Raw genomic sequence first — 22,850 nt, 5'->3', positions numbered from 1 at the left:
GACAACCACCCTCAGCACCATGCTCACTGCAGACAGTTCTCAGGAAAATACTTTCTTGACCTCACAACAAACAGATCTCCCCTCCCCACTCAACAGGAGAGCCCGTCTGCACTCCCTCCCTCCCCAGCAACAGAGCCCCATCATCATCCACCCCCTCCACCAGCAATAAAACACCCTCTTCTCAATGCAAGCTATTTACAACAAGTGAAGTGCTATGGTTGTGTGCATGAACTCCCAGGGTGGGTGGCCATGGGGTGGGGGCACCTAAGGGGGCAGAGCCTGAGGACACACAGCCAGCACCCTGGCCTCTGGCTGTTCCCTCATGGGTGCACATGCTACAGTGAGTCTGGTGGGCAGGGGGCTCACCCAGGGGAAATGGTGATGGCTCATCCCCTAGTGCAGGTGGCTTCTCCAGCAGTTGGTTGCCAGGGCTGTCAGGGCCAGCACACAGTCCTGGCCCTGCTGCAGGCAGCTCTGGCTCCATGCCTTCATGGTGCCAGGATGAGTGCTGGGCCTGGACCCAGGCAGCAGGGGCTGGGTGGTGGGGGACCCAGGGCGGGGGGCCGGAATAGGGGCTCCTGCTCAGTGGAGGTGATTCTGGACCTCTGCCTAGGCCTATGAGGGGGCTGTGCTGCTGGGTGGGGGCCAACTGCCAGGGGGTACGCAGGGCTGTGATTGGTGGCAGGGTATTGAGTGGCACGAAGGCACCCACCAGGGCCAGGATGGTGTCTAGCACCTGATGGTCCTCCTCTGTGATCTCCACTGCCCTGGCCATGAGTGCAACCTGGTCCCTCCGCACCTCCATGTCGTCCTGCTCCTGGGTCAGTAGCTGTGCCCTGAATTCCCATGTGTCCTTGTGAGCAATGTCCTCTACCCATCACCTTTCCTGGTGGGTGATGTCCTCCACCCTCCACATCCATGCATCCGCAAGCTGATCCTCCATGGCTGTCACCAGCTGGGCCAGGAGGAGGTTCCAACCCTGGGCCCTCCTCCTGCAGAGCTGGTGCATCTGCAGGGCCCTGGCTGTGGGTGGCAGTGACCCTGAGGCTTCATCCTGGCTGTCAACTGCAGCCTCTCCCCTGCATTCAGGTGGAGGGTCTGCAGAGTCATGAGAAAGAAGCTGATTGTGAGAGCTTGCAACATTTCTGAGATAAGATGTTCTGTACTAGGGGCCCATGCACTACCTGGACTCAAATCGGGAGTTGTGCATGCACGGGTGCCAATGAACCATGGTAAATCAGCCAGGCAGGCGTAGGCCCAGGTGGCTGCTGGCCAAGCTGCCTGTTCCCACTTGCTCCCCAGGGGCCAGCGGGCTGTTGAGTGCTGGTTGCAGGTAGTCTGACTCCCTCACCCCATTCCCATGCCAGGACAAACCTGAATCTTGGCAGCACCTGCTGCCTTGGGTTCATACCCTGCTCCCCACCCTTCCTCTTCTGCAGGCTAGCCTGTCTCTTGTGCTGCCACCAAGCCCATGACACCCAGGCTTGGGGGAATATGGGGCTCCCTGATGACTGGGACATGGAGCTGTTGATGCTCCCACCTTCCCTACAGGGGTCCTCTCTAGGGAGGCATCCCAGGGTCAGATTCCCACCTGCCCCCTGACCCCACCCCCAGCTGCTCTGTGCCCCAAGCATGCCTCCCAGTATGTGTCTCGGGCACTGCACAAGGAGATGTTTGTGCAGACTGAGGGTGCCTGACCCACTATGCCTTGCTTCTGCTGATGCCATGGTGCCCCAGACGCATGTGCCATGGTGCCCTGGGCCTCTGTCATGGGACTCTGAGCTTTGATGGTGTGGTGGGCAAGCCCGAGTTCCTCTGCAGCCTCAGCCACCACGTGGAGGGCTACCTGTGGCTGCACTACACATACGTTTCCCCCATAGTCAAGAAGAACATTGCCACCAGCATCAATGCATTCCTCAGGGTGTGAGAGGCCCATGCCCATCTAGCTGTGGGGGCACAGGCTGCTCAATAAAGTTTTGCACTGCCTCCTGCCTCCCTACTTGCTGTGGGGGAGGAGGCCAGGGGGCCAGCGGATTGTGGCCAGGCTGGGGAGACAGGAGGGCAGGGCCCAGGCCAGAGGCCAGGGGCTGGGGGCCAGGGAAGGCCTTCCCTCAGTGTGTGGCTTACCATATTGGCATAGCTGGCGTGCCCGGTGGCCCTGGTTGGTTCTGGCTGGCAGTGATGGCATGTGGCTCCCAGCAGACAGTGGAGTGCAGCATGTGAAACCCAAGGCCGGGGCCCCCCTGGGGAGAAGCTGGCGCTGCTGGCATCCAGCAGTGACATGGCTGCTCATGCCTCATGGCTGGGGCTGAGGTCTCAGAGCTGTCGGGGCAGGCATTGGCCTGGGCTCCCCAAGCTGCTGGTGGAGGCTGGGGGAGAGGAGATCAGTGGGACAGGTTGCAGGCAGCTCGAGGGGCCCTCCCTCAGTGGCACATCACTGTGGCTGCCAGGCCAGAGTGGAGGCTTGGACAGGCTGCCAGTGCTGCAGTACACAGCACACTTGAGGCCTGGGTCCTGGGGTGCAAGGATGTTAGTCAGCTGCTGCATAAAGGGCATGGACTTATGGGCACCCCCCAACTGAGAGTTGTGGTCAGTGATCATAACACACTGTGCTTACAAGACCTTGACCATTATGTATGACTGCTGCGCCAACCAGTTGTGCCAGTGCCCCCACATCCAGCTTGACAGCCCCTTGTAAACATGCACAATGGAATGCCTGCCCTGCATGAACTGCTGCTGCATCTCCACCTTTCCCCACAGCACCACAAGGTTGACAATCTCCTCTGCCAGTTGAGGCCCTGGGTGGTGGGGTGTGGCATCAGAGATGATGCCATTGGGCCTTCCACGCCAGCTCTCTGAGCCTCTGTGTGGCTGTCCCTGTACTGCTGGGCCTGGGCAGCTCCCTGCAGCACCCAACTCAGAGACAAGACATGGTTCTAGGAGTTGCATGGCACAGCCATGCCCCACAGCACCTGCAGGGTCTGGGCAGGATGCTGGGGGTTGGCTGTGGGCAGCTGGAGCTGGATCTGGTGGCTAGGAGCTGCCTGCAGCTGGGCTGGGGTGCTGGCAAGCTGCCACAGGTAGCCTGTGGCCTGTGCAGGGGGAGCAGAGGCCAACAGTCACCCCAGGTTCCCTGCTTTTGTGTTCCAGGGCTTAAAATGCGTGTAGGTTTTTAAGGGCCTAAGGCTGCGGCAGGCATAGAGGCAGTCCAGCCCTGGGGCAGGAGAGGCTCCCAACCCCAGGGCCCTAGGCCTGAGCTAAGGCTATCCCTGCTAGTGGCAGGACTGACTGGGAGCAAATTTGCTCTTGGTCAGCATCTACATGTGCATTACTGTGCAGTAACTACTCCTGAGTAAATTTGCTACTTGAATTTGTGGGTAGCAAATTTACTCACAAGGAATGAAGTTTACTGCACATGTGTAGACGTGCTTGTTCACTGTGCAGTGAACTACACTACTGCGCATTAAAGCATCTCACATAGATGCACCCACTGTCTTCCCTGCTCAAGCTAGCCTTTGTTCTGAAATTTTACTTTCTGTTAGCTGCTCCTGAAGCTCCTATTTCAGAGCCCTGCAGATGGTTTTTAAATCATTCCAATGAAGTTATATTTGTTTTTACTTCAATCTTAAATTGGATAATACAGCCCTAGGCACCTAGTTTATTAGTAAAGCTTCTATTTTTTTAACTCGAGAAGAATATGTGTTGTTTTATATGTGATGATGCACCTCACCATCTGCACCCTGCTTTTCAAAATTCTAGATCTACCCATGATGAAAGATACAGAATATACAGTTCAAAGGAGTCTAAATTTGGGATATACCATTGCAAACATTAGTTTTCAATCAAACTAATTGCACAGCAGAGCACCCTGTTTACTAATAAATTCTCTGGTGAACTGAATATAAACACACAGAGACAATTCACTTTTCATAGTTTGTGTTGTGCTTTGTTAGCAATTTCTCTTTCCTGTTCTTTTAAGGAAAATAAATGTATAAAATATGAAAAGTAAACATTTTCTTACTGTCCAGTTTTGTTCATTTTCATGTCCGGGTAAATAATGTTTCACTTTACAGAGTCCCCTTTGGCTTTGTATCCAGTCAATGTTATCTGCCATCTATGGTAAGACAAAAAGAAATCTAATTATAGGATCATAGAAAAGTAAGGCTGGAAGGGACCTCCAGAGGTCATCTAGTCCAATCCCTTGCTTGAGCCAGTATGAACCTTATCCAAGCCATTCCATATAAGTGCTTGTCTAATGTATTCCTAAAACTACATAATTAATCCCATCACACAACTACAAGTCATATTGCCTAGGGACATCAAAATCAGCCTAACCTACCACAAGCAAAGTAGGGGGATAAGGACTATGGTGTCCCACCACTGCAAGAGGAGAGACAGGGATGAATGTGTACAATGCATGGACAATGAGTGAAGAACTACAGAAATCTTAGATGTATGATTTGAGGATGAATAAAATTTTCACACAGAAACCAAAATTTCAACTTGGCAGTCATCACCTAGAGAGGATTTTGCATAGAGGACTACATATATCAAATAATAGTGTTTGACAGCTGTTGAGAGCTTGAGCATGTTGAGAGATGCCTTGAACTCCTTTAAAAAGTCTGAGAGGGGATCCCACTGTCAGCTAATAAGCCAGGATTTTGAAGAATAAGATTGCAAATTTTGAAAATCTAGGCAAAGGAACATATTCCATAAACTTCCCAAAAGAGCAAAAAGTTCCAGTCCAAACCTTTGCTTCAAAATACCTCTCCCAACATTTTCAGAACTGAACATAAACAAATATAAAATACAAAAACTCACTTTTTTCTAGGTCATGTTCTGAAACTTAGGGAAAGTCTGAACAAATAATGATTTGTCCTTATAGTGTTGAAGAACTGCTCCTGTAGGCAGCCATGTAAAATCAGAACCTAAAATAGAGAAAAAATATATCTGATTTTAAAATATATTTCAAAAGTGGCACTATTAGCCTCCAGTTTATATCTAGCTTGCGAAATAATTTGCAGGACTACAAGTGTCTCCATATGCATGAGATGAAGAAATTGAAAATCACATTGTGCAATGGTGTCATTGTGTTAAAGTTCTATTTTATGCCAGAAATAAAATACGAGGCATATGGAGGAAAGAAAGAAACAGAAGCATTTCAGGACAAAATACCTAACCTTTCAAGTACTCTTACTACAGTGTAAATAAAACAGATTCAAATGTCATGGTTATTAAAATTGTAGAAAGATACAAAAATAGTTTAGATGTCAATAATCAATTGGATATTGTCAGGGTGCTATGTACTACATGGCTGTAGATTTGCCACCTTATTACTTATAATGGAGGTAGCCTACTGAAATGAACACAATATAGTCATGGTCAAGCATCCTAAAAACATGAACTCTGAGAGATGCCTTTAATCTATCTAATTATGCAAAATCAATTATTAGGCTTATTTCACATGTTAATCGCATCCCACACATCAAGTGCCAAAGGCCTCAGCTGTGCTCAACTAGTTTCAAAATGCCCAGCTTATACCAGACAGTAATTTCTAAGAGCATTATCCACTTTCAACACAAAATCTTGCATCACCATAATATTCTGACAAAGCATAACATAAATTAAATTGAGTTTCAAAATAACTGAAAGGACACTGTACTCTCAGTGGGTACATCTACACGTGAAATTAATAAGGTGCAGCACAGTTTCCACTAGATGGTATTGATCCTGGGTGCAGCACTTACACATGTGCCTGGGACTGCAGCACCTTGTGGTGAGGTGGAACAGCCCTAGCTGGCAGGGGGCCCTTGGGGTTAGCCTGCCAGCCTAGGGCTGCTCTGGCTTGACTCAATATGCTGTGGTAGGGCTGGCTCGGGCACGAGGGTGCTACAATGAAGGGCTATCCAGCAGGCAGCCCCACGCTGTAGCACCCTCATGCCCCAGCCAGTCCTGGTCAGAGTCTACATGTGTGTTGCAGCAGAATAAATAAGGTATAAATAGTAGGATATCACTTGTGATGGGCAGTACTATCCAATGGTGGAGTTAATTAGTTTATGCTGGCCTAATAGCACTGCATAAGTAGATGCTGATGCTCATTAGTCAGATCCGCAATAAACGTCTTGTGTAGATGCTCCCAGTGTTATTCATTATGAGAGACTGAGATGGATTCATAACTCTTTTAGACTTCTGTCCTATCAAGACTGTGTGCTTAATTTTATACACAGATGCCATTAAGCTCAGAAATGGACATCTGTACGTGTGCTCGGAAGCACAGCAGTTTGAGCTGGGGTAGAGCAGCCCCAGGCCAGCAGCAGGCTTGGGGGGGGGTCAGCCTCGGGCTTTGGTGGCAGTGTCAAGAAGTGGAGGGGTTGTCTGGGGGATGAGAGTGCTGCAACTGTGGAGCCATGTAGCTGACTCCCTGAGCCTGTCCTCCCCGGCTCAAACTGCCGTGGTCCTGGTCAATGTCCATACGTGGATTTCAGCACAGTAAATGACTCTACCATAAGATAGTACTGTCCCAGACAGTACTATCCAATGGCGGAGTTAATTAATTTACTGTGTCCTAATACTGGTACACATGTAGATGCTTTACTGCAGAGCTAATTAATCAACTCTACAGTAAAGCACACATGTAGATGTACCCAGTGAGATGTTCTACTGAGTTCAACCTCCAGCATGTAAGGTTAAGGATATGCAAACATCTCCTTGGAAAATTCCATTCTGCTGTATTTCAACAAATAAAGCTTCTTTTTTTTTTTTATGTATCTGAGGATGCCACAGAAACTCGTCCTCTGCACTAGCAAGTGACAGGATTCAGGTGAAGCTTGCCACAAAGTAAACACAAACAGTTTCCACTGTATCATTGGTTTCAATTATATTACATATCCCTTCACAATCTATATTGCAAATAGATGAATTAGAGAGCCATTGTCAAGTTCTTGTTTATATTGCTCATTATGTTTATCTACTACTGTTTCAAATGGCCAACTAAGATTATAATCACCAGAAGTGGTGAAAGAAAGAAAAACTCTGTTACTTTGTGCATTTGATGTTTTGTTCATAGCCACTTCCTGTATTTTCTCATTTTCATGAATTTTACAAAGTGCAACAGATGGGCAAAAACATTTAGAATGGTTGGAAAAACTTGCTTAAAAACCACAAAAATGGTCATGGAGACTCAGCAACAGCTGTGGTCCTCAAAATAACTTTTATCTAAGTTGTTTGAAAAGAACTATGTTTCAAGTTGACTGTGTCCCTAAAAGAAAAAAAAAAAAAGAAGTGTGGAGGCATTATTCACTCTTTGAGTTGCATTAAATGAACATTGGCCATGAGCCAGTGGTGGTAGAAAGCCTGTCCTGGTTGAGTGACAGTGGAATGGAAGCCCCGTGCTGTCAGCTATATATATAAAGGTGGTTGGGGCAGATCTAGCTAAGAAGCAGATGGGAACAGGGCACCCAGGAGATGCTGTGATCTAATAGATCTATGACATTATGCATATACAAACAGTTTGATCCTGGTCCACCCCCGTGTCATTATCTGACTGACTAGACAAGTGAATCCCCCATCAGCAAATAGCATCCTTTGGTGCCTATGGAGAGGGCAATGTACTTAAGATTCATATAGCATAGACAACAGAAAGATGTGAGTTTTGCTAATCATGTTCAGCAATGTTTAACTTAGATGCCAGACTAGATTTATCAAGGCTGCAGGAAAATGTAAGTTATATCTCCTTCCAGCAGCCTATATCCTTGAGCTGCAGCTAGGGTACAGTTTGTTGTTGCTCCCTGATCACCTTGGAATTTTCATGGGAAAGATGTAAATTTTCAGACCTAGAGTAGAGGAGGTGGTACTTCAACACTTCTCACCTTCACTCTGCACCCGCTTTGTGCTGGGCTTCTCCTAGCCCAATAGTAGAAAAAGGGTATGCACCCTGCACATTAAGCTATTTAATTTCCTACATCATGGCTCCCAGTGCCTACTGCTGAATATCAGGTTCCATGAACATAAACTCTGGACTGAATTCAGCTTGCTACAGCTCTCAGTTTAGTGCTAGGTCAATTAAAAGCAGGACTTTACATGGGTGCTAAAATGTTTTGTTTAAGTAGGACAGTTCTTCACAAAGTTGGGGATAATTTTTGTTACCACTTTCCTGAGCAGAAAGAAGCAGGGAGACACTTCTGCTATTACAGTGACAAATGAGGTGGGGGGTGGAGGGAACAATTCAAAGTATTATGAAAGTGGTAAAAAATTACATGTAACTATAAAAATAGGGGAAGTTGCAAAGTTGGGATCATATCCTAAAAAATATACTATCAGGGGTGTGGAAAGGAACAATTCTATATATATGAAGGGCTTAGTCCATCTGTCTGTCTGTGTGTCTGTCTGTCAGTAATGCTCATGGAGAACTCTGATTGGTTGTTTCCCCACACCGTTGGGGGCATGGGGTGGGGGTGGGGGACATGAGGCTGGATGCAGGGGGGGTGGTGCGGGGTCAGATGTACAGCTGGGGGGCGTGGCAAGTGGCTGGACGCGGAGTGGCGGCAGCACGGGGCGGGGGGGAGTGGGGCAGTGGTGGGGCATGGGGCTGGACAATGGGCAGGGGAAGGGGCGCAGGGCTGGACGCAAAGCGGGGGGTGGGGGTGCGCGGCCAGACATGGAGTGGCAGCAGCATGGGCTGGTAGCTGATGGTGGTAGTGGCCGTGTGCAAGCTTCCCTTCCCCCCACCCTGCCCTGTCATCCTTTACAGGCAATTCACTAGTAATAATATAATAAGAGCAAGTTTTATACAATGCATCAGAAGACCTTAAAATGGTTTACACATGACGTATGATTATCTCAAATGTTTTACAAATAGGGAAACTAACAAAGAAAGGAAAGACTAAGGGATCTGGACCCCTTCAGCCTCTGCAAGAGAAGGCTAAGAGGTGATCTCGTGGCCCCCTACAAATTCATTATGGGGGTGCAGCAAGGGATCAGAGATGCTCTGTTACCTCTTGGGGTAACAAGGAACAATTGTCACCAACCGACAGAGAGCAGATTTAGGCTGGACATCAGGAAAAACTTCTTCAAGGTAAGGGTGGCCAAAATTTGAAATGGGCTTCCAAGGGAGGTGGTGCTCTCCCCTACCTTGGGGGTCTTTAAGAGAAGGCTGGATAGGCATCTGGCTGGGGTCCTCTGACCTCAGCACGCTTTCCTGCCTAGGCAGGGTGTTGGACTTGATGATCTGTTGAGGTCCCTTCTGACCCTAACATTTATGAATCTATGAAGAAGATGACATGACTTCCCAAGGTCACCCAGCAGGCCCACAGTGGGTCTACATCCCAGCAACAACTTGAACTCATTTCTATTATCTGTCATGCAAAGCAACTGGTCAAACATCAGGTAAGCAGCTCCATAAGTAACAATAGAAGAGAAATGTTAAAAGCATCCCAGTATTCAGATCTCCACAGAATAAGGCCATCATCTCCTTAGTTTCAGAAAAAAGGAAACCCTTCTATCCAAGGTTTTTTTAACTGAAATGTGAAATGTTAATAATTTGGGGAAGTAATTATACCTCTTGTATGAGAAACCACAAGCAGATGTCTTTCTGAATGGATGGTAATCCTGTTGTTTGAATATTCTTGTGTGGACATGAACACATGCGTAGCACGTGAATCCTACTTCATAATGCATCATAGTCCATCCTTTTAGCCATCAGCCCAAACTGTCTGACCTTATTAGCAGAGATGAGAAGAGAAAGGAGCAAGGAGGAAAGAGAGGTATGTATCCTATCCCAGTGCAAAAATCAAATTAGGATCCTGGAGAGCTTTGGGACTATGTGGAAGGGAGGCCTCTGCAGGGAATAGTTATATGCTAGTTTATTGCTTTTAAAATCATTGAGACATCTATGTTAATATGAAGGGTGATGAGCCACAAGAAGAGGAACCTGTAGGGAGTAATGTCTAATTCTTTCTCCCATATGTCCACTGAGTACACCATCCATCATTTCCTTGGTAGGAGCAGGCCTATACTCTATTGCTCCATGTTGCTGTTTAAGCCGTCACATTGTCAAAACTTACGGAATTAAAGACCCAGTGAGACTTTCCTACCTCTGCACCATCAAAACGGAGGGCCCAGAAGGGTCTCAAAGGACAAGCTGAGCAACTAAACTGTTTGGATGTTTTTGCAAGGCAAGATCTATGCTCTTAGTCTCCTCTTGCCAGAATGCAGAGTTACATCACAATGCCCTGTGAGGGGGCATCACTGTTCCTATAGCAACAGTAACACCACAAGGAGGAGATCAAGACTGACAGGCAAATGGAAAATGAGGCATGCCATTTATACGTGGTTCCCACACCTCCAGCGTGGAAAGATAGAAGCTGCAATAAGGCTTCCTCCTACCTCGGGAGGGCAGAAATACAGCTGCAATCTGGGTTTTTTTGTTTTTTTTATTAGAACCTTGCATACCTCAGGTGATCATAACCACAAGGCTGGTTATTGCTGCCTGGTCCTTCTTTTCCTGTGTTTCATATATACCAAACTCTTTCACACTCCATTTCCCCCCCCAGGCCTTTTTAAATAAGTCCAGATCCTGTTGATCTTAAGCCACACAAATAACCCTACTTGTTATGCAATGTGGTGTCTTATCAAAGCAAATGGGACATATGTATCACTTTGTAGCCTCTTTTATGAAGAATATCACTAATAACTGAGCATACTATTTGAACAAACAAATCTGCCTCTACAACAACATTGTGAGATACGAAAGCATTATTTTATGGGTGGTGAATGTGAGGCACAAGAGCTGTGAGGCGACTTTCAGGAAGTCAGTGGAAAATCCAGGTATAGAACCAGTATCTCCGCAGTTGCTTTTCCATGGCATGGGAGAACACAAATCAAGATCAGGTCTCTGCAGGAAAATCTCTCCTGCCTAGGCTAAGGCAAAGACAATAGGGCAGCATGAGAATTAGCTCCTAAGGGGGAGGAAGGTAAAAGATGAGAGTGAACAGTTACTTGGGAACTTAATGTAGGTCCATCTGGTTGTGTAGGTTAAATGAATGGTGCTCAGTATTTTTAAAATTTGTTTCTATATATGTGCCTAAAATACATAGATATGTGCCTAAAATACACATACATACACAACTATTTACATGCCTTACACACACGTACATACACATCATTCATTTCTGAGCTGAAATGAAGTTGTTTTCTGGTTATCCTCTGTAACTTACTGTAGTTTCCTCCTGAACATGCATTGGGTGCGTCTACACATCCACCCAACTGTGCAGTTGTTACTGCACAGTCATTTATTATTTGCTTTAGCATATACTAAATGACCGCGCAGTAACCACTGTTACTGCACAGTCCCAGCAGTGCATGGGTCGTTTCTGTCCCTACTGCGCAGTAGCAACAAACTACTGAGCAGTAGCTTGTTGCTACTGCTCATTAGTTTCAGGGTCATGGTTCATGCCTGCCAATGCTACGTCTCCATAGTGATGAGCTACGTTGCTGTAGCTCATTGCTATGGGAACGTAGCATCTCATATAGATGTGCCTATTATCACATTTATTGTTGTAGGACCAGATCCTGAAGCTTTTACTCATACCAGGTAGAAATTGTACTGGTTGACTGGGATTTGTGTGAACAATGACTATTTATGTCAGAACCTGAACCACTCCCGCAATGCCAAATTATAGGGCTGAATGATAGGGTGTTGGGAGCCGGATCTGGCCACGCTCAACCAGATATGGTTGAGACCCTCTGTTCTAGCCCATTTACTATCTTGCTCCTGCCCATCTCTTGCTACTGTGAAATCCTTCTGTGTTTTCACAATGATTGGAATGCTCTGAGTTCATGACTTTAAACAACTGTAAGCAAGTATGAGAGCTCGCCGTAGTGAATTCAGTAAGATTACAAAAGACTGGTTATTTGGCTACAACACATCTAAGCAGAAAAGGGGGGATAATGGAAGCTCCCCCAACGTATTCAACACATTCAGAGCACCCTACGTAGGGCTGAGATACTACATTCACAACCATACTCATGGGGGAGAAAAAAGACTGGAAGAAGAAACCAACTGAAGAAGGGTGATTGCATAAGGAATCTAGGCATCATTGGCTAGCCACGGGAGACAGAAAACATGTACAATTTACGTAGCTGAGGGTTTACTGATGTTTTCCTGACTAGTTCTAGGGATCTGTAGTGGGTTATGTGCATGGCCTAAATCAGGGCTAGACCATTCATAGTGTTTACTGGGTTCAGTAAAGACAGTCAGGCCTGAATGAGAACTAAATTACTTTTATTGTGGAGCAGTGGCAGGCTAGTCTCTGCAGTCCCCTGGTCCCTACCCAACCAACTACTCTTCAGTCAACCAAGGGGTCATCTCCCAAATTCCAGCATCCTGAGCTTTCCACTTGAGGGATTCTTTCTGAATTATAATGCCATTGTGGTGGTCTCAGTTTGAGTCCTTCTGGCACAAGTACCTGACAAATGTCTATCCTTTTGCCTAATGAGCTGAGCTGGGCACAGTGATCAGGGGCTAAGGGGAGGCAGGATTGGCCCCAGTTCAATAGCTTGGGGAAGTGGATGCCTTGCACCAATTTAAGTAGTTAACATATGTTGAGTTAACATGTATTAAGCAGAGGCCTGGAGGAAGGGGGCATAATGGGGAGGGGGCTGAAGTAAACACTGGCCAGCATGGCAGTGAGGCTGAAGTTGGTTCCTTATTCCCAGTTCCTTATTCCTGGTTTCTGTTTCATTTTTCAAAGCTAATTTTTACACAAGTCAAGATTGTTATTAATAAATTAGATGTGCTAAAGAGTTAGAATTTAATCAGAAATATATGTTTACTAATAAAAATGTAAAATAATATCATATATCAACTACATAGCCTTGAATAAAGAGCTAAGATTAGGCTGGGATTATAGGCAAAATCCTTTTTGGGTCACTTCAAACCACACATCTCCACCACCAGGGGACTTTTTTGAAGAACTCTTGAGCAGGGCAGTACCTGATCCAGAGCTCTGCTTTTGCATGCCAGCCTGCCAATTTTCAGCCCCTCAGACCTGTGCGCTATGATCAATGCCCTGAATAAAATGTGGTTGGGCTGGGATTACGGGTGAAAATCCTTTTTGGGTCACCCCAAACCACATGTCTCTGCCACCGGGAGATGCTCCTGAAGAAGCCTGACTCAAAACTCAGTTTTTGCATGCCTTCCTGCCAATTAACATCTCTCCACCAAGGCCTATGTGCTATGGACATAACCCTGAATAAGGAGCTGAGTTTGGGGCCGGATTGCTAGGCAAAATTGTGTTAGAGTCACCCCAAAATACTGAGGAACTGTCCTGGAGAAGTCTGGGCAGGCCTCTGCCTGACCCGAAGCTTGGCTTTCAAGTCCCACTCTGCCATCTGACAGGACCCTAAACCTGTGTGCTGTTCACTGGCCCAAGTAAGTAGCTGAGTCTGGACTGGGATGTAAGAAAAATCCATTTTAGGTCACCCCAGGCCACATATCACTGTTCCTGGGGGACTCTCCTGAAGAAATCTGAGCATGGCACTGCCTGACCTGAAGTTTGGTTTTCAAGTGCCAGCCTGCCAAGTGCCGGCCCCCAGGGCCTGTGTGCTAAACATTGCCATGAATAAGGAGCTGTATTTGGGCTTGGATTATGTGGGAAAACCTGCTTTGGGTCACCATAAAACACATCTCTGCCACCAGGGGACTCTCCCTAAAAAGATTGTGCAGAGTCCTGCCCTACCCGAAGCTCAGTTTTTCAGTGCCAACCTTACAACCAATAGGCCTGTGTAAAAAATACATTGCCCCAAATAAGGAGCTGGGTTTTGGATCCCAGCCCAAACAGCTCCTTCGTCATGGAAATGTAGCTAGCACACAGGCCTGTGGGGCTGCCAATTAGCAGGCCGGCACTTGAAAGCTGTGCTTTGGGTCAGGCAACACTCCTTCAGGACAGTCTGCTGGTGATGGAAACATTTGTTTTGGAGTGATCTGAAAAAGATTTTGCCTGATAATCCCAGCCCAAACTCAGCTCCTTATTCGGGACTACATACCTAGCCCAGGCCTGGGTGGAGGGCTGGCAGTCAGGCGTGTGAAAATGGAGCTTTGCATCAGGCAGCGTCCTGGCCAGGCGTCTTCAGGAGTCTCCAAGTAGCAGAAATGTGTGGTTGGTGGTGACATGGAATGGGTTTTCATCCATAATCTCAGCCCAAAAGCAGATCCTTATTTGGGGAACTGTACATTGCAGGCTGGCATGTGAAAACCAAGCTTAGGGTCAGGCTGGCACCTGCCCTGACTTCTTTGGGAGTCCTGGGGGCACAGAGACATATGGTTTGTGGTGAGCAGAAGTGGGTTTTACCCACAAGCCCGGCCCAAACTCAGCTCCTTGAGGCCCCCCATTGCACCCAGGTGTGGGCTGGCAGGCCGGCGTGTGAAAACCCAGCTTGGGCCCGGCCCCGCCCTGGCCGCCTTCTCCAGAAGGGCCGTCCCGAGAGCGGTGGCTTGGGGTGACCCAGAAAGGATTGTGTCCCCACAATCCCAGCCTAACCTCAGCTCGTTACTCGGGGCCGAGCGCGACGTTATTTACACGTGTATCAGTGCACGCGCGGTTCTGGTGAGAGCCCAACAACTCTCCGGCGCGTCTCGGCCACTGGGAACAGCCGCCACCGCGCAAAGGTTAGTGGTGAGGAAGGGACCGGGAATAAGGAACAAGGCGGGGAGGAGCGGGGGGCGTGTCCTTCAAGTGGAGGGGCGGGGCCGCTCGGAACCATGGCAACCCGCTCGCACGCGCAAGCCCGCAGCTCCCGGGCTCGGATTGGCCGCGCTGCGGGGTCACGAGAGAAGCCTTCACCTTGAGATCGGCGCATGCGCAGTTCGGGGGTGGTCTCCTGAAGGGAAAGCCTGTGCTTCTGCGTTGCTGACTTCTGGCCAAGTTTGTCTCCCTGCGGCATCCATTGGCCGCGGAGGCTTGCGGGAGGAGAAGATGGCGGCCCTGGCTCGCTGCGCCCAGGGTCCCCGCGTCCTCCTGGCGCTCCCAAGGGCGGGTGAGTGTCCGCGGCCTCTGGCTTAGTTCGGGGCCCGTCCGGCAGGTGGGGGCGGGGCTGTCGCCCGGCTGTCGCTGTGCCGCGGCCGCCCGAGGCGGTTGGCGGGGGCCCGCCTGGGTCCGGGAGCCCCTCGGGGCCGGAGCCCGCGGGCGCGTCCCGCCGCCGGTGCCTGCGAAGGTCCTGCCGCTCGCTTCCGAGCCCTGCTGCTGCCCCTCACTCCCAAACTACAGCCCCAACCCCTGTCCCTGCTGGTGCCCTTCACTCTTGACTGCATCTACCGCCCTCCCTCCCTCCCTGAACCTGGTGCCCCCGCAAACCTGCCCCCTTCCCCGGCTGGAGGGGCAAGCATCACCCCTCTCCCCTCCCACCACACACCTTGTCTGTAGCTGCTGGGGGCGTGGATCCACCTGATCACCAGGGATCCTGGTTTTCCAGCATGGGTTTCTCCTTTTAGCAGAGAGACCTGCGTATTCCCTGCTTTTGCAAAGAGCTCTGCAGGCTGGTAGAGCTCCAACCTGCAAGTGCTGTCTGCAAACAGGGTAGGACGCTCCCAGCCCTGCCCCGAGGGGGAGGGGACGGGCAGGGCCTGAGGCGCTGCTCTGCTTCACTCTTCGCTCCTGGAGCCTGAGGTAAGTGGGGCTTGCAGGGGGCTGGGGGCCCCTCTGGCAGGGCAGAGTTGCTGGACATGGCTGGGGGTCACTGACAGGGCTGGGGGGGCTAGGAGCCTGCTCCCCCCCCACCCGAGCAGGCAGAGCAGTGGGGGAGTCAACTCCATGCTGCTTCTGCTGCAACTGCCTGCTGTTGGGGAGACTTGGGTCCCTGGCCCCATAGTCCTGGCAGCGTGGGATACTGTCCAGCAGGGCTGGAGACCTGGGGCAGTGGGTGGGGGCAAGAGACATGAGCAGGGTGGGGTAATGAGAGGCACCTGCAGGGTTGGGATGGCTTTGGGGACAAGTGAGTGGCACCAGCAGGGCTCAGAGGTTGTTCAGGGGGCATTTGAGGGGCACCAGCGGGGGGGGAGGGGCTGCAGGGGGGCTTTTAATTTTAATAATGGATTTTGGGGTTTTTATCAGAGAACTTGCAATTTATTTAAAAAAAAATTTTGTCAGAGAATTTGTGATTTTTATTTTTTTTTATCAAAGAAAACCAGGATCCCTCCTGATCACCCTGCCTCCAATTGCCCTAAGCCCAAGCCCCAAGCTAGGACAAGCCAGGAAGTACCGGGAAAGCAGAGGCAGAGCAAAATCCCAGGCACTTGCTGATATTTAAAAAAAAAAAAACAAAACAACACCTGGATGGAGATGGGGAAAACCCAAAAAGAGGACATGTCCAGGAAAACCTAAACATGGTAACCCTAATCAGTGAGATCAGTCAGTCCACCTCAACTGTTGTGCCTGTTTTTTAGCCTAGGTATTAAAGTTATTTTATAAATAGTCTCTTCCCTGCTTGTCAGGTGGATTTGATTTAACTCAAATCAATTTAAATTGTGATTTAAATCGCTGGTCAGGAAGCCTCAATTTAATCATTGTTTTCTGCAAAAAGTGCATTCTTGTTGCTTGACATCCTCTATTCTTTTTACTTTTTGAAGCTTTGCACTTTTAGAAAGAGGGAAGGGCTTGGCTCTTTGTACACAAACTTGCAGAGAGACAAGAAGGCTGATGAGAAGGTAATTGGGTCTCTTGTCTCTCATCTGCCTCTGCTTTCCCGGTACTTCCTGGCTTGTCCTAGCTTGGGGCTTGGGCTTAGGGCAGTTGGAGGCAGGGTGCATCTCAAACTGGTCCAGAGAGGTGATACTCCCCCCTCTGTGTGACTTTGGTCAGGCCGCAGTTGGAGTACTGCGTCCAGTACTGGGCACTGCACTTCAAAAGGGATGTGGCCAGCCTGGAGAGGGTTCAGAGGAGGGCCACCCGCTTGGAGAGAGGGCAGCAGGACAGGCCCTACGAGGAGAGACTGAGGGACCTGAACCTTTTCAGCCTCAGCAAGAGGAGGGTGAGGGGGGACCTGGTGGCTGCCTACAAGCTCATTGGGGGGATCAACAGCAAATAGGCAGAGCTCTTTTCTCCCCAGCACCACCTGGGGTGACGAGGAACAGTGGTCATAAGCTGATGGAGTATAGGTTTAGGTTGGAGATCAGAAGGCAATATTTTACAGTTAGGATGGCCAAAATCTGGAACCAACTTCCCAGGGAGGTGGTCCTCACCCCTACCTTGGGCAAATTCAAGAGGAGGTTGGACGATCACCTGTCTAGGGTCTTGTGAACACAGCATTCATTCCTGCCTGTGGCAGGGGGTCAGGCTAGATGATCTGTTCAGGTCCCTCCGGACCCTAGCTACTATGAAACTATCTCTACATACTGCTGTTAACAAGGATGTTATCTCTGGAGAGACAAATCCACAGTTTGAGAACTGAAACTAAGCATCACAGAGATGCTTAATGGGGTCTTCTAGACTGAGCACTGAGTCCCATTGGGTAGAGTTGGTTTCTTTAGTCTTTACTAATCTATAGAGGAGCCTCTGGGAACCCTATAAGATTGGGACCCTAATATAACCCATGCCCTGTTGTGACCTATTAATAAAACTTTTCTATAAAGGTTACATGAATATATTGTCTCAAATATATAATTAGAAGTTATAATCTGTATTCTATCATGATATCTTTGAACTTTAACGTATCTTAAAACTATACATAGGTTTATTTTTTATAAAAAGCATCTTAAAAATAATATGATTAAGTAAAACAAATCTGATTTCAATAAAAAATCTGTTTATTTGTTTTTTTACTTTAAAAAATAATTGATTTTTATTCACCCTGCCTTCTTGGACATATATACTGTTGTATACAGCAAGCAGTTGTCTGTACTTCAGCTATCAGTATAGTTGAAGTACAAATTTTCTAGTGTAGACTAGGGACTTTGACTGGGCTGTGCCAATGCTTCTGCTGGGACTAAAGCTGGAGGTTCCTGATTAGAGGGTCTTGCCCCTCTGCTCAGGTTTAGACCAATCCTCATATTTTGTTTCAGGAAGAAATTTTACCCCATGGTCAGATTGTTACGGACTAATAATAGCAAGAGAGCTTCAAATTGACTCAGTGCTTCCTAATTGGATGTTGATTCTGGGTGTTGTTTTCTTTTAGCGTTTGTATAGTGCTAGTACTTGAGACTCCTATTTGCTGTTGTAGATAATGTACAACTGCAGAACAAAAAGTAGTCCATGTCTCAGATCGTACAGGCGAAATATGAAGACAAGAAACAGCAGGTGTTTCCTTGTACTCCTCTGACTTATTCTCATATATGAGACTGTTTTGGTCAATGTGATAAACAGTGGTATCACTGTCAGAGTGGCTAAGCTATTGTCAGTCCTTTTGTGGGAAGAATAGGAAAAGAGTTCTATGGAAGGATTTGAAAGATAATGAAGTAGCTTTGCGTATATTTATAAGGATCTTGCTTGTGTATCTTGAATCTGTATGTTGACAGTTTTTGATGGTTTGTTTGTGCTAGCCTCAACAAATATATAGCTTGTCACTGTGACTTGCATACAGTTGATTAATTTCTTACTATTCTATTCCAGGAAGGAAAAAAACAAGCACAGGGGATCAAAAGAGTTAATTTGGAAAATCTTTCTTAAGCAGGGTAGCAAAGTAGTGAATCTGCTGGTTCCTTCTGGATTAGGAGGGAAGAACATTCTTCTCTTCTGGGTCTCTACCAAAATTGCCTTTTCTGTTTATAGCAATACCTTAAATATCCCTCTGTTAACCCCTTTTCTGCTTATCTTAGCATGAGCTTACGCTTTTTTTATTCCCCTGAACTTTCTCTCTGCTTCCAAACCCACTACTTTTCTGACTATTCCTAACTTCCCTGAAATATTTTATCTTGACATGAGGTAAATCATGGGAAACTTGAGTGGGGGTTGGTTTCTTTGTAAATGTTACATTTTATTACCCTCAAAAAAAAGCTACCACTTAAAAGCCAGCTTAGCTTCAACTGCATCTCTCAAATAATACCTCTTGAAGTGAGTTTATATGCTGTCTGTCTTTGTATGTTTTAGGTTCTAGGGTTTCTGCATTATCTTCATCTGCATCACCTGTCCTTCAGCAGCACCGCCATGTGCATTATGCTGTGCTCCCTCATGGAAGAAGCGGCCGTTCCTCTGTTAGTGGAATTGTGGCCACAGTCTTTGGGGCCACAGGGTTTCTGGGGCGATACGTTGTCAACCGCCTAGGTAATGTTCTCATAAATAACTATTGCAAGTGCAGACACGCATCCAAATTAGGGACATGTTTAAGCCTGCACAGTTAAGATAGACATCTGAGCATTGGAACTTAGGAATGGACCAGTACAGGATTGTTTCTGGTGTTTAATATATGGAATAATTAGGGTAGGGATGATCCTGCCTCAGGTGGGGGGTGGGACTAGATGACTTCTTGAGGTCTCTTCCAGCCCTACTTCTCTATGACTGTATGACAGCTAGTGAGATCTTGCTTGTTTTCACAAGATCTTTGGTTATGAACAAGGAGGTACAGAAGAATTCCAAGACATTTTAAAGTTAATGGGAATAATGTCTGGAGGAGAATTGTGAATTCAAAGATTAGATGGAGCTTATGATCAGTTCTTATTAGAGGTACACTGATATATCAGTCTGATATTAGTTTAGTACTGATATAAAGAAAATTGTATATATCGGATATCAGCCCGATGCATCCAATAATTTGGCCAATAAATGTCTGTGCTGCGCGCAGCTGCAGTGCAGAGCAGAGCCAGAAGTGTGGAGAGCTGCCTTCAGCTGGTAAATTGGAAGCGGGGGAGGGGCAGATCAACGTCCCCCACAGTGAGGGAGGGGGCAGGGACAGGTGCTGCCCAGGCAGGGTGGGCATGGGGCAGAGGCGTGGCTCGCGGGGTGGCTCCCACCACTCCTTGAACCCTGCAGGTGTGGGGGGGCATGCACCCCCAGATCTGCGTGGTGCAGGGCAGGCAGCAGCTGTAGGGTGGAGCCGGCGCCACGTGGGGCTTTTCACGCTGGGGGCTGGGCTCAAAGCAGCTCTGGCGGCGCTAGGAGGAGGCTGCAGCTACCTCACATTTCAATGCAGCTCCACTCCCAGCCCTGCACTGCTGTCTGGTGCAGTCCTGGCTGAATGCCCTACTTCCACCCAAGCACTGGGAAAAGCCGTGGCTATGGTGCGGGGCTGGGAGTGGAGCTGCAGCAAAATTTAGGGTGGCTGCTGCCTCTTCCCAGCACCACCAGAGCCCACTCCGAGCCCAGCCCCTGGTAAGAAGAGCCGCCCCCCCCCCCCCCCCCCCAATAGCGCTGGTTCCAGCTCCACCCTGCAGCTGCTGCCCGCCTCGCACAGATCCAGGGTGCACATGTTGCACCCCCCATGCCCTCCCTGGGTGCAAGCTGCCCCTGCCCCATCCCTCACCGTAAGGGGCCTTGATCTGCCCCCCTCCCAAACTCCTCTTCCCTCCCGCCTCCCCTTCCTCCACACCGGACTTACCAGCTGGAGACAGCTGTATCAGAAATTGGATCAGTGTCAGCCAATATGCCTCTTTAAATATCACCTATTGGTATTGGCCCTCAAAATCTCTGTCGGTGCACCCGTAGTTCTTATGCTTTCAGTGTTGTTCATAAAGGCTAGAAACAGATGTTGCCTAATGAGGTGGATCAGCATTGCCATGATGTGTTGCAGCACAGCTGATCTGCTTCATTTGGCTAAGCATAAATCACCCCTTGATATGGCCTTGACAGTGCAAAACAAGGGGCAGTGTGATCTCCTTGCTTTCCCCACTCAGCTAGACCTGTCCCCCTGCAATTGTGGCAGAATGGTCTAGCTGACTGGGGGAGGGATGTTCCCTACTAAGCCAGACTTGCTCTTGAAATCAGGTGGGGTCTGAGTCTGGTTGAGCAGGGAACCCCAACTTCCCTGCTTACAGAGAAACACCCCAGATTCCCTACCCAGGATAGTTGGAGAATATCAGTTGCTCAGGCTGCTCTACTCTCTCACCATAGAGCTAATAGATGTCTGTCACAATAAAGCAGTGGAATCTATTACTACTCTGTGTTGCATCACTGATTTTCCTTTGACATGATGTGACAAAGGGTAGCACCATCTATTTATTATCTCACCATTTGTGCCTCCATAAAACTTTTTATGGCACAAATGAGATGTCAGGTGATACACACACACACTATGGGTAAAAACAGGTATGTATTATATGCGGGTATTTTTTTGAAGTAGTATGCTTTAATTTTCATTTAAACAGGAATCATTTTAAAATTGTCTGTTCTGATTTACATTTTCAAGCAATGCTCCTCTTTTTAGGAAATATGAATTAACCGTTGTGCAAATCAAATTTCCTTAGATACAGCACTTTTTCTGCTAGTTAATTGTATGATTATAGCAAATAAGCCGTGCGTGGTAAATGATTGCAGGTTTTTTTTTTCTCTTGCAGTTAGTGACTTCTGTAAACCTAAAAAAAGAGATGACGTCTAATGCATTCATACCAGCTATAATTTTTTATAACTGGCCATTGATAAACTTATTTTTATGCTACTACTAGCTTCTGAGATATTTTGTTTATCTATTGTTCCGACTATAGTTGAAACAAGAGATGCAATACATTCACAACAGTACCTCTTTGAAGTTATGTAATTGTATGAAAAAAATCAAACTTTTTTTTGGAACATTTAGGCCGTATTGGATCCAACATAATCCTACCCTATCGCTGTGATCAGTATTACCTCATGTATCTTCGCCCAATGGGTGATCTGGGACAAATTGTGTTCTTGGTAAGTCTTTTGGCTTTGGGTTTAGTAGTGGTTTTACATTTGGTTTATTCTCGGCAGTCTGTTAAGAATTCATGTCGCAAGATCTCTAGTGGTTGTTTAAATTCTGCATGGAAGATGGACGAGAGAGTTTTTTTTAATCATGCTTATTTGTATGCTGTCTCATCTCTCTCCCATTTTCATGCTCTGGTTACAGGAATGGGACTGCAGGGACAAAGACACTATCCAAAGAGCCGTGGAAAACAGCAATGTGGTCATTAATCTTGTTGGAAAAGAATGGGAAACAAAGTAATTTTCTTCTTTGTCTCTGTTTGGATAGATTCGTAACAGGTATTGGGTACTGTAGCAGCACATATGCAATACATGATTACTCTGGTATTATCTTACCCATATATATATATATAGATGGGTATTTAAAAAAAAAAAAAAAGACTGAAGTCTTCTATGTTACAGTTCTTCTCTTTCTTCAAATAGTTAACAGGGCTCTTGAGGATAAGCTGTGGTACATTGAACGTTCTTTCCATAGTTAAAGGCACATGAGTTCTATTCTGTTACTGAGAGACACCTTTACTCCAGAGAGACACCTTTACTCAAAAATAAGGTCTTTGGGCCAGATATTGCTCACTGAAACCTATCTTCTGGCCCGCAGTGCTGATTGTGGTTCTTGGTCAGGCCCTGCATGCTGTATGTAGTTAGTGTGCATAGCATGCACTGGCACAAGCCCTGACCCTGTGCACTGCATAGTGCATCCAGGTCACATACTGGAGTGGACTCACAGACTGGCACTGTGCTAGACCACCCCTGTATGCTGGGTCCAGGGCTGGCTTGGATTGGGCCCGTAGACAGGCCGCATATGCTTTGCGTGCCCTGGCCTTGTGTGGTGCATGTAGGGGCTGGCACATACTGTTCTCAGGGCTGGTCTGGGGCACACGTTGATTCCAGGCTGTGAGGGCTGGTCTGTTGGCCCAATTAGGCCCTGTAACAGAGAGTGAGAAAGCTCTTCCTGGTGATTCTTCCTCCTCAAATAACAGGAGCTAATTA

The 22,850-nt window shown here is 47.6% G+C and overlaps 2 protein-coding genes across 5 annotated transcripts in view; one reads left to right on the top strand and one right to left on the bottom strand.

Annotated features, from left to right (window-relative positions):
• The window catches only part of AKAP3 (A-kinase anchoring protein 3), a 25,614-nt gene extending 10,075 nt beyond the window's left edge, over positions 1-15,539 (bottom strand). Inside the window, exons 1-3 of one of the 4 annotated variants that reach the window (XM_019482186.2) lie at positions 15,409-15,539; positions 4,822-4,928; positions 4,022-4,114 (exon numbers count right to left, since the gene is read on the bottom strand). In XM_019482186.2, the coding sequence (XP_019337731.1) occupies positions 4,022-4,114 (93 nt within the window). In that variant the 5' untranslated portion in view covers positions 4,822-4,928; positions 15,409-15,539. Of the gene's footprint in view, positions 1-4,021; positions 4,115-4,821; positions 4,929-10,091; positions 10,245-14,043; positions 14,777-14,840; positions 14,918-15,408 lie in introns of those variants that run through there. The other 3 variants (XM_019482189.2, XM_059726700.1, XM_019482187.2) reach the window with 3 other exon arrangements.
• Positions 14,878-22,850, top strand: part of NDUFA9 (NADH:ubiquinone oxidoreductase subunit A9) — a 24,405-nt gene continuing 16,432 nt past the window's right edge. Inside the window, exons 1-4 of the mRNA XM_006273556.4 lie at positions 14,878-15,033; positions 19,077-19,250; positions 21,715-21,812; positions 22,006-22,097. Of these exons, the coding sequence (XP_006273618.1) occupies positions 14,973-15,033; positions 19,077-19,250; positions 21,715-21,812; positions 22,006-22,097 (425 nt within the window). The 5' untranslated portion in view covers positions 14,878-14,972. The remainder of the gene's footprint in view (positions 15,034-19,076; positions 19,251-21,714; positions 21,813-22,005; positions 22,098-22,850) is intronic.

Source organism: Alligator mississippiensis, chromosome 4 (assembly GCF_030867095.1).
Source record: "Alligator mississippiensis isolate rAllMis1 chromosome 4, rAllMis1, whole genome shotgun sequence".
Classification (NCBI taxonomy): domain Eukaryota; kingdom Metazoa; phylum Chordata; order Crocodylia; family Alligatoridae; genus Alligator; species Alligator mississippiensis.
This window is presented reverse-complemented; position numbering and strand designations above follow the sequence as displayed.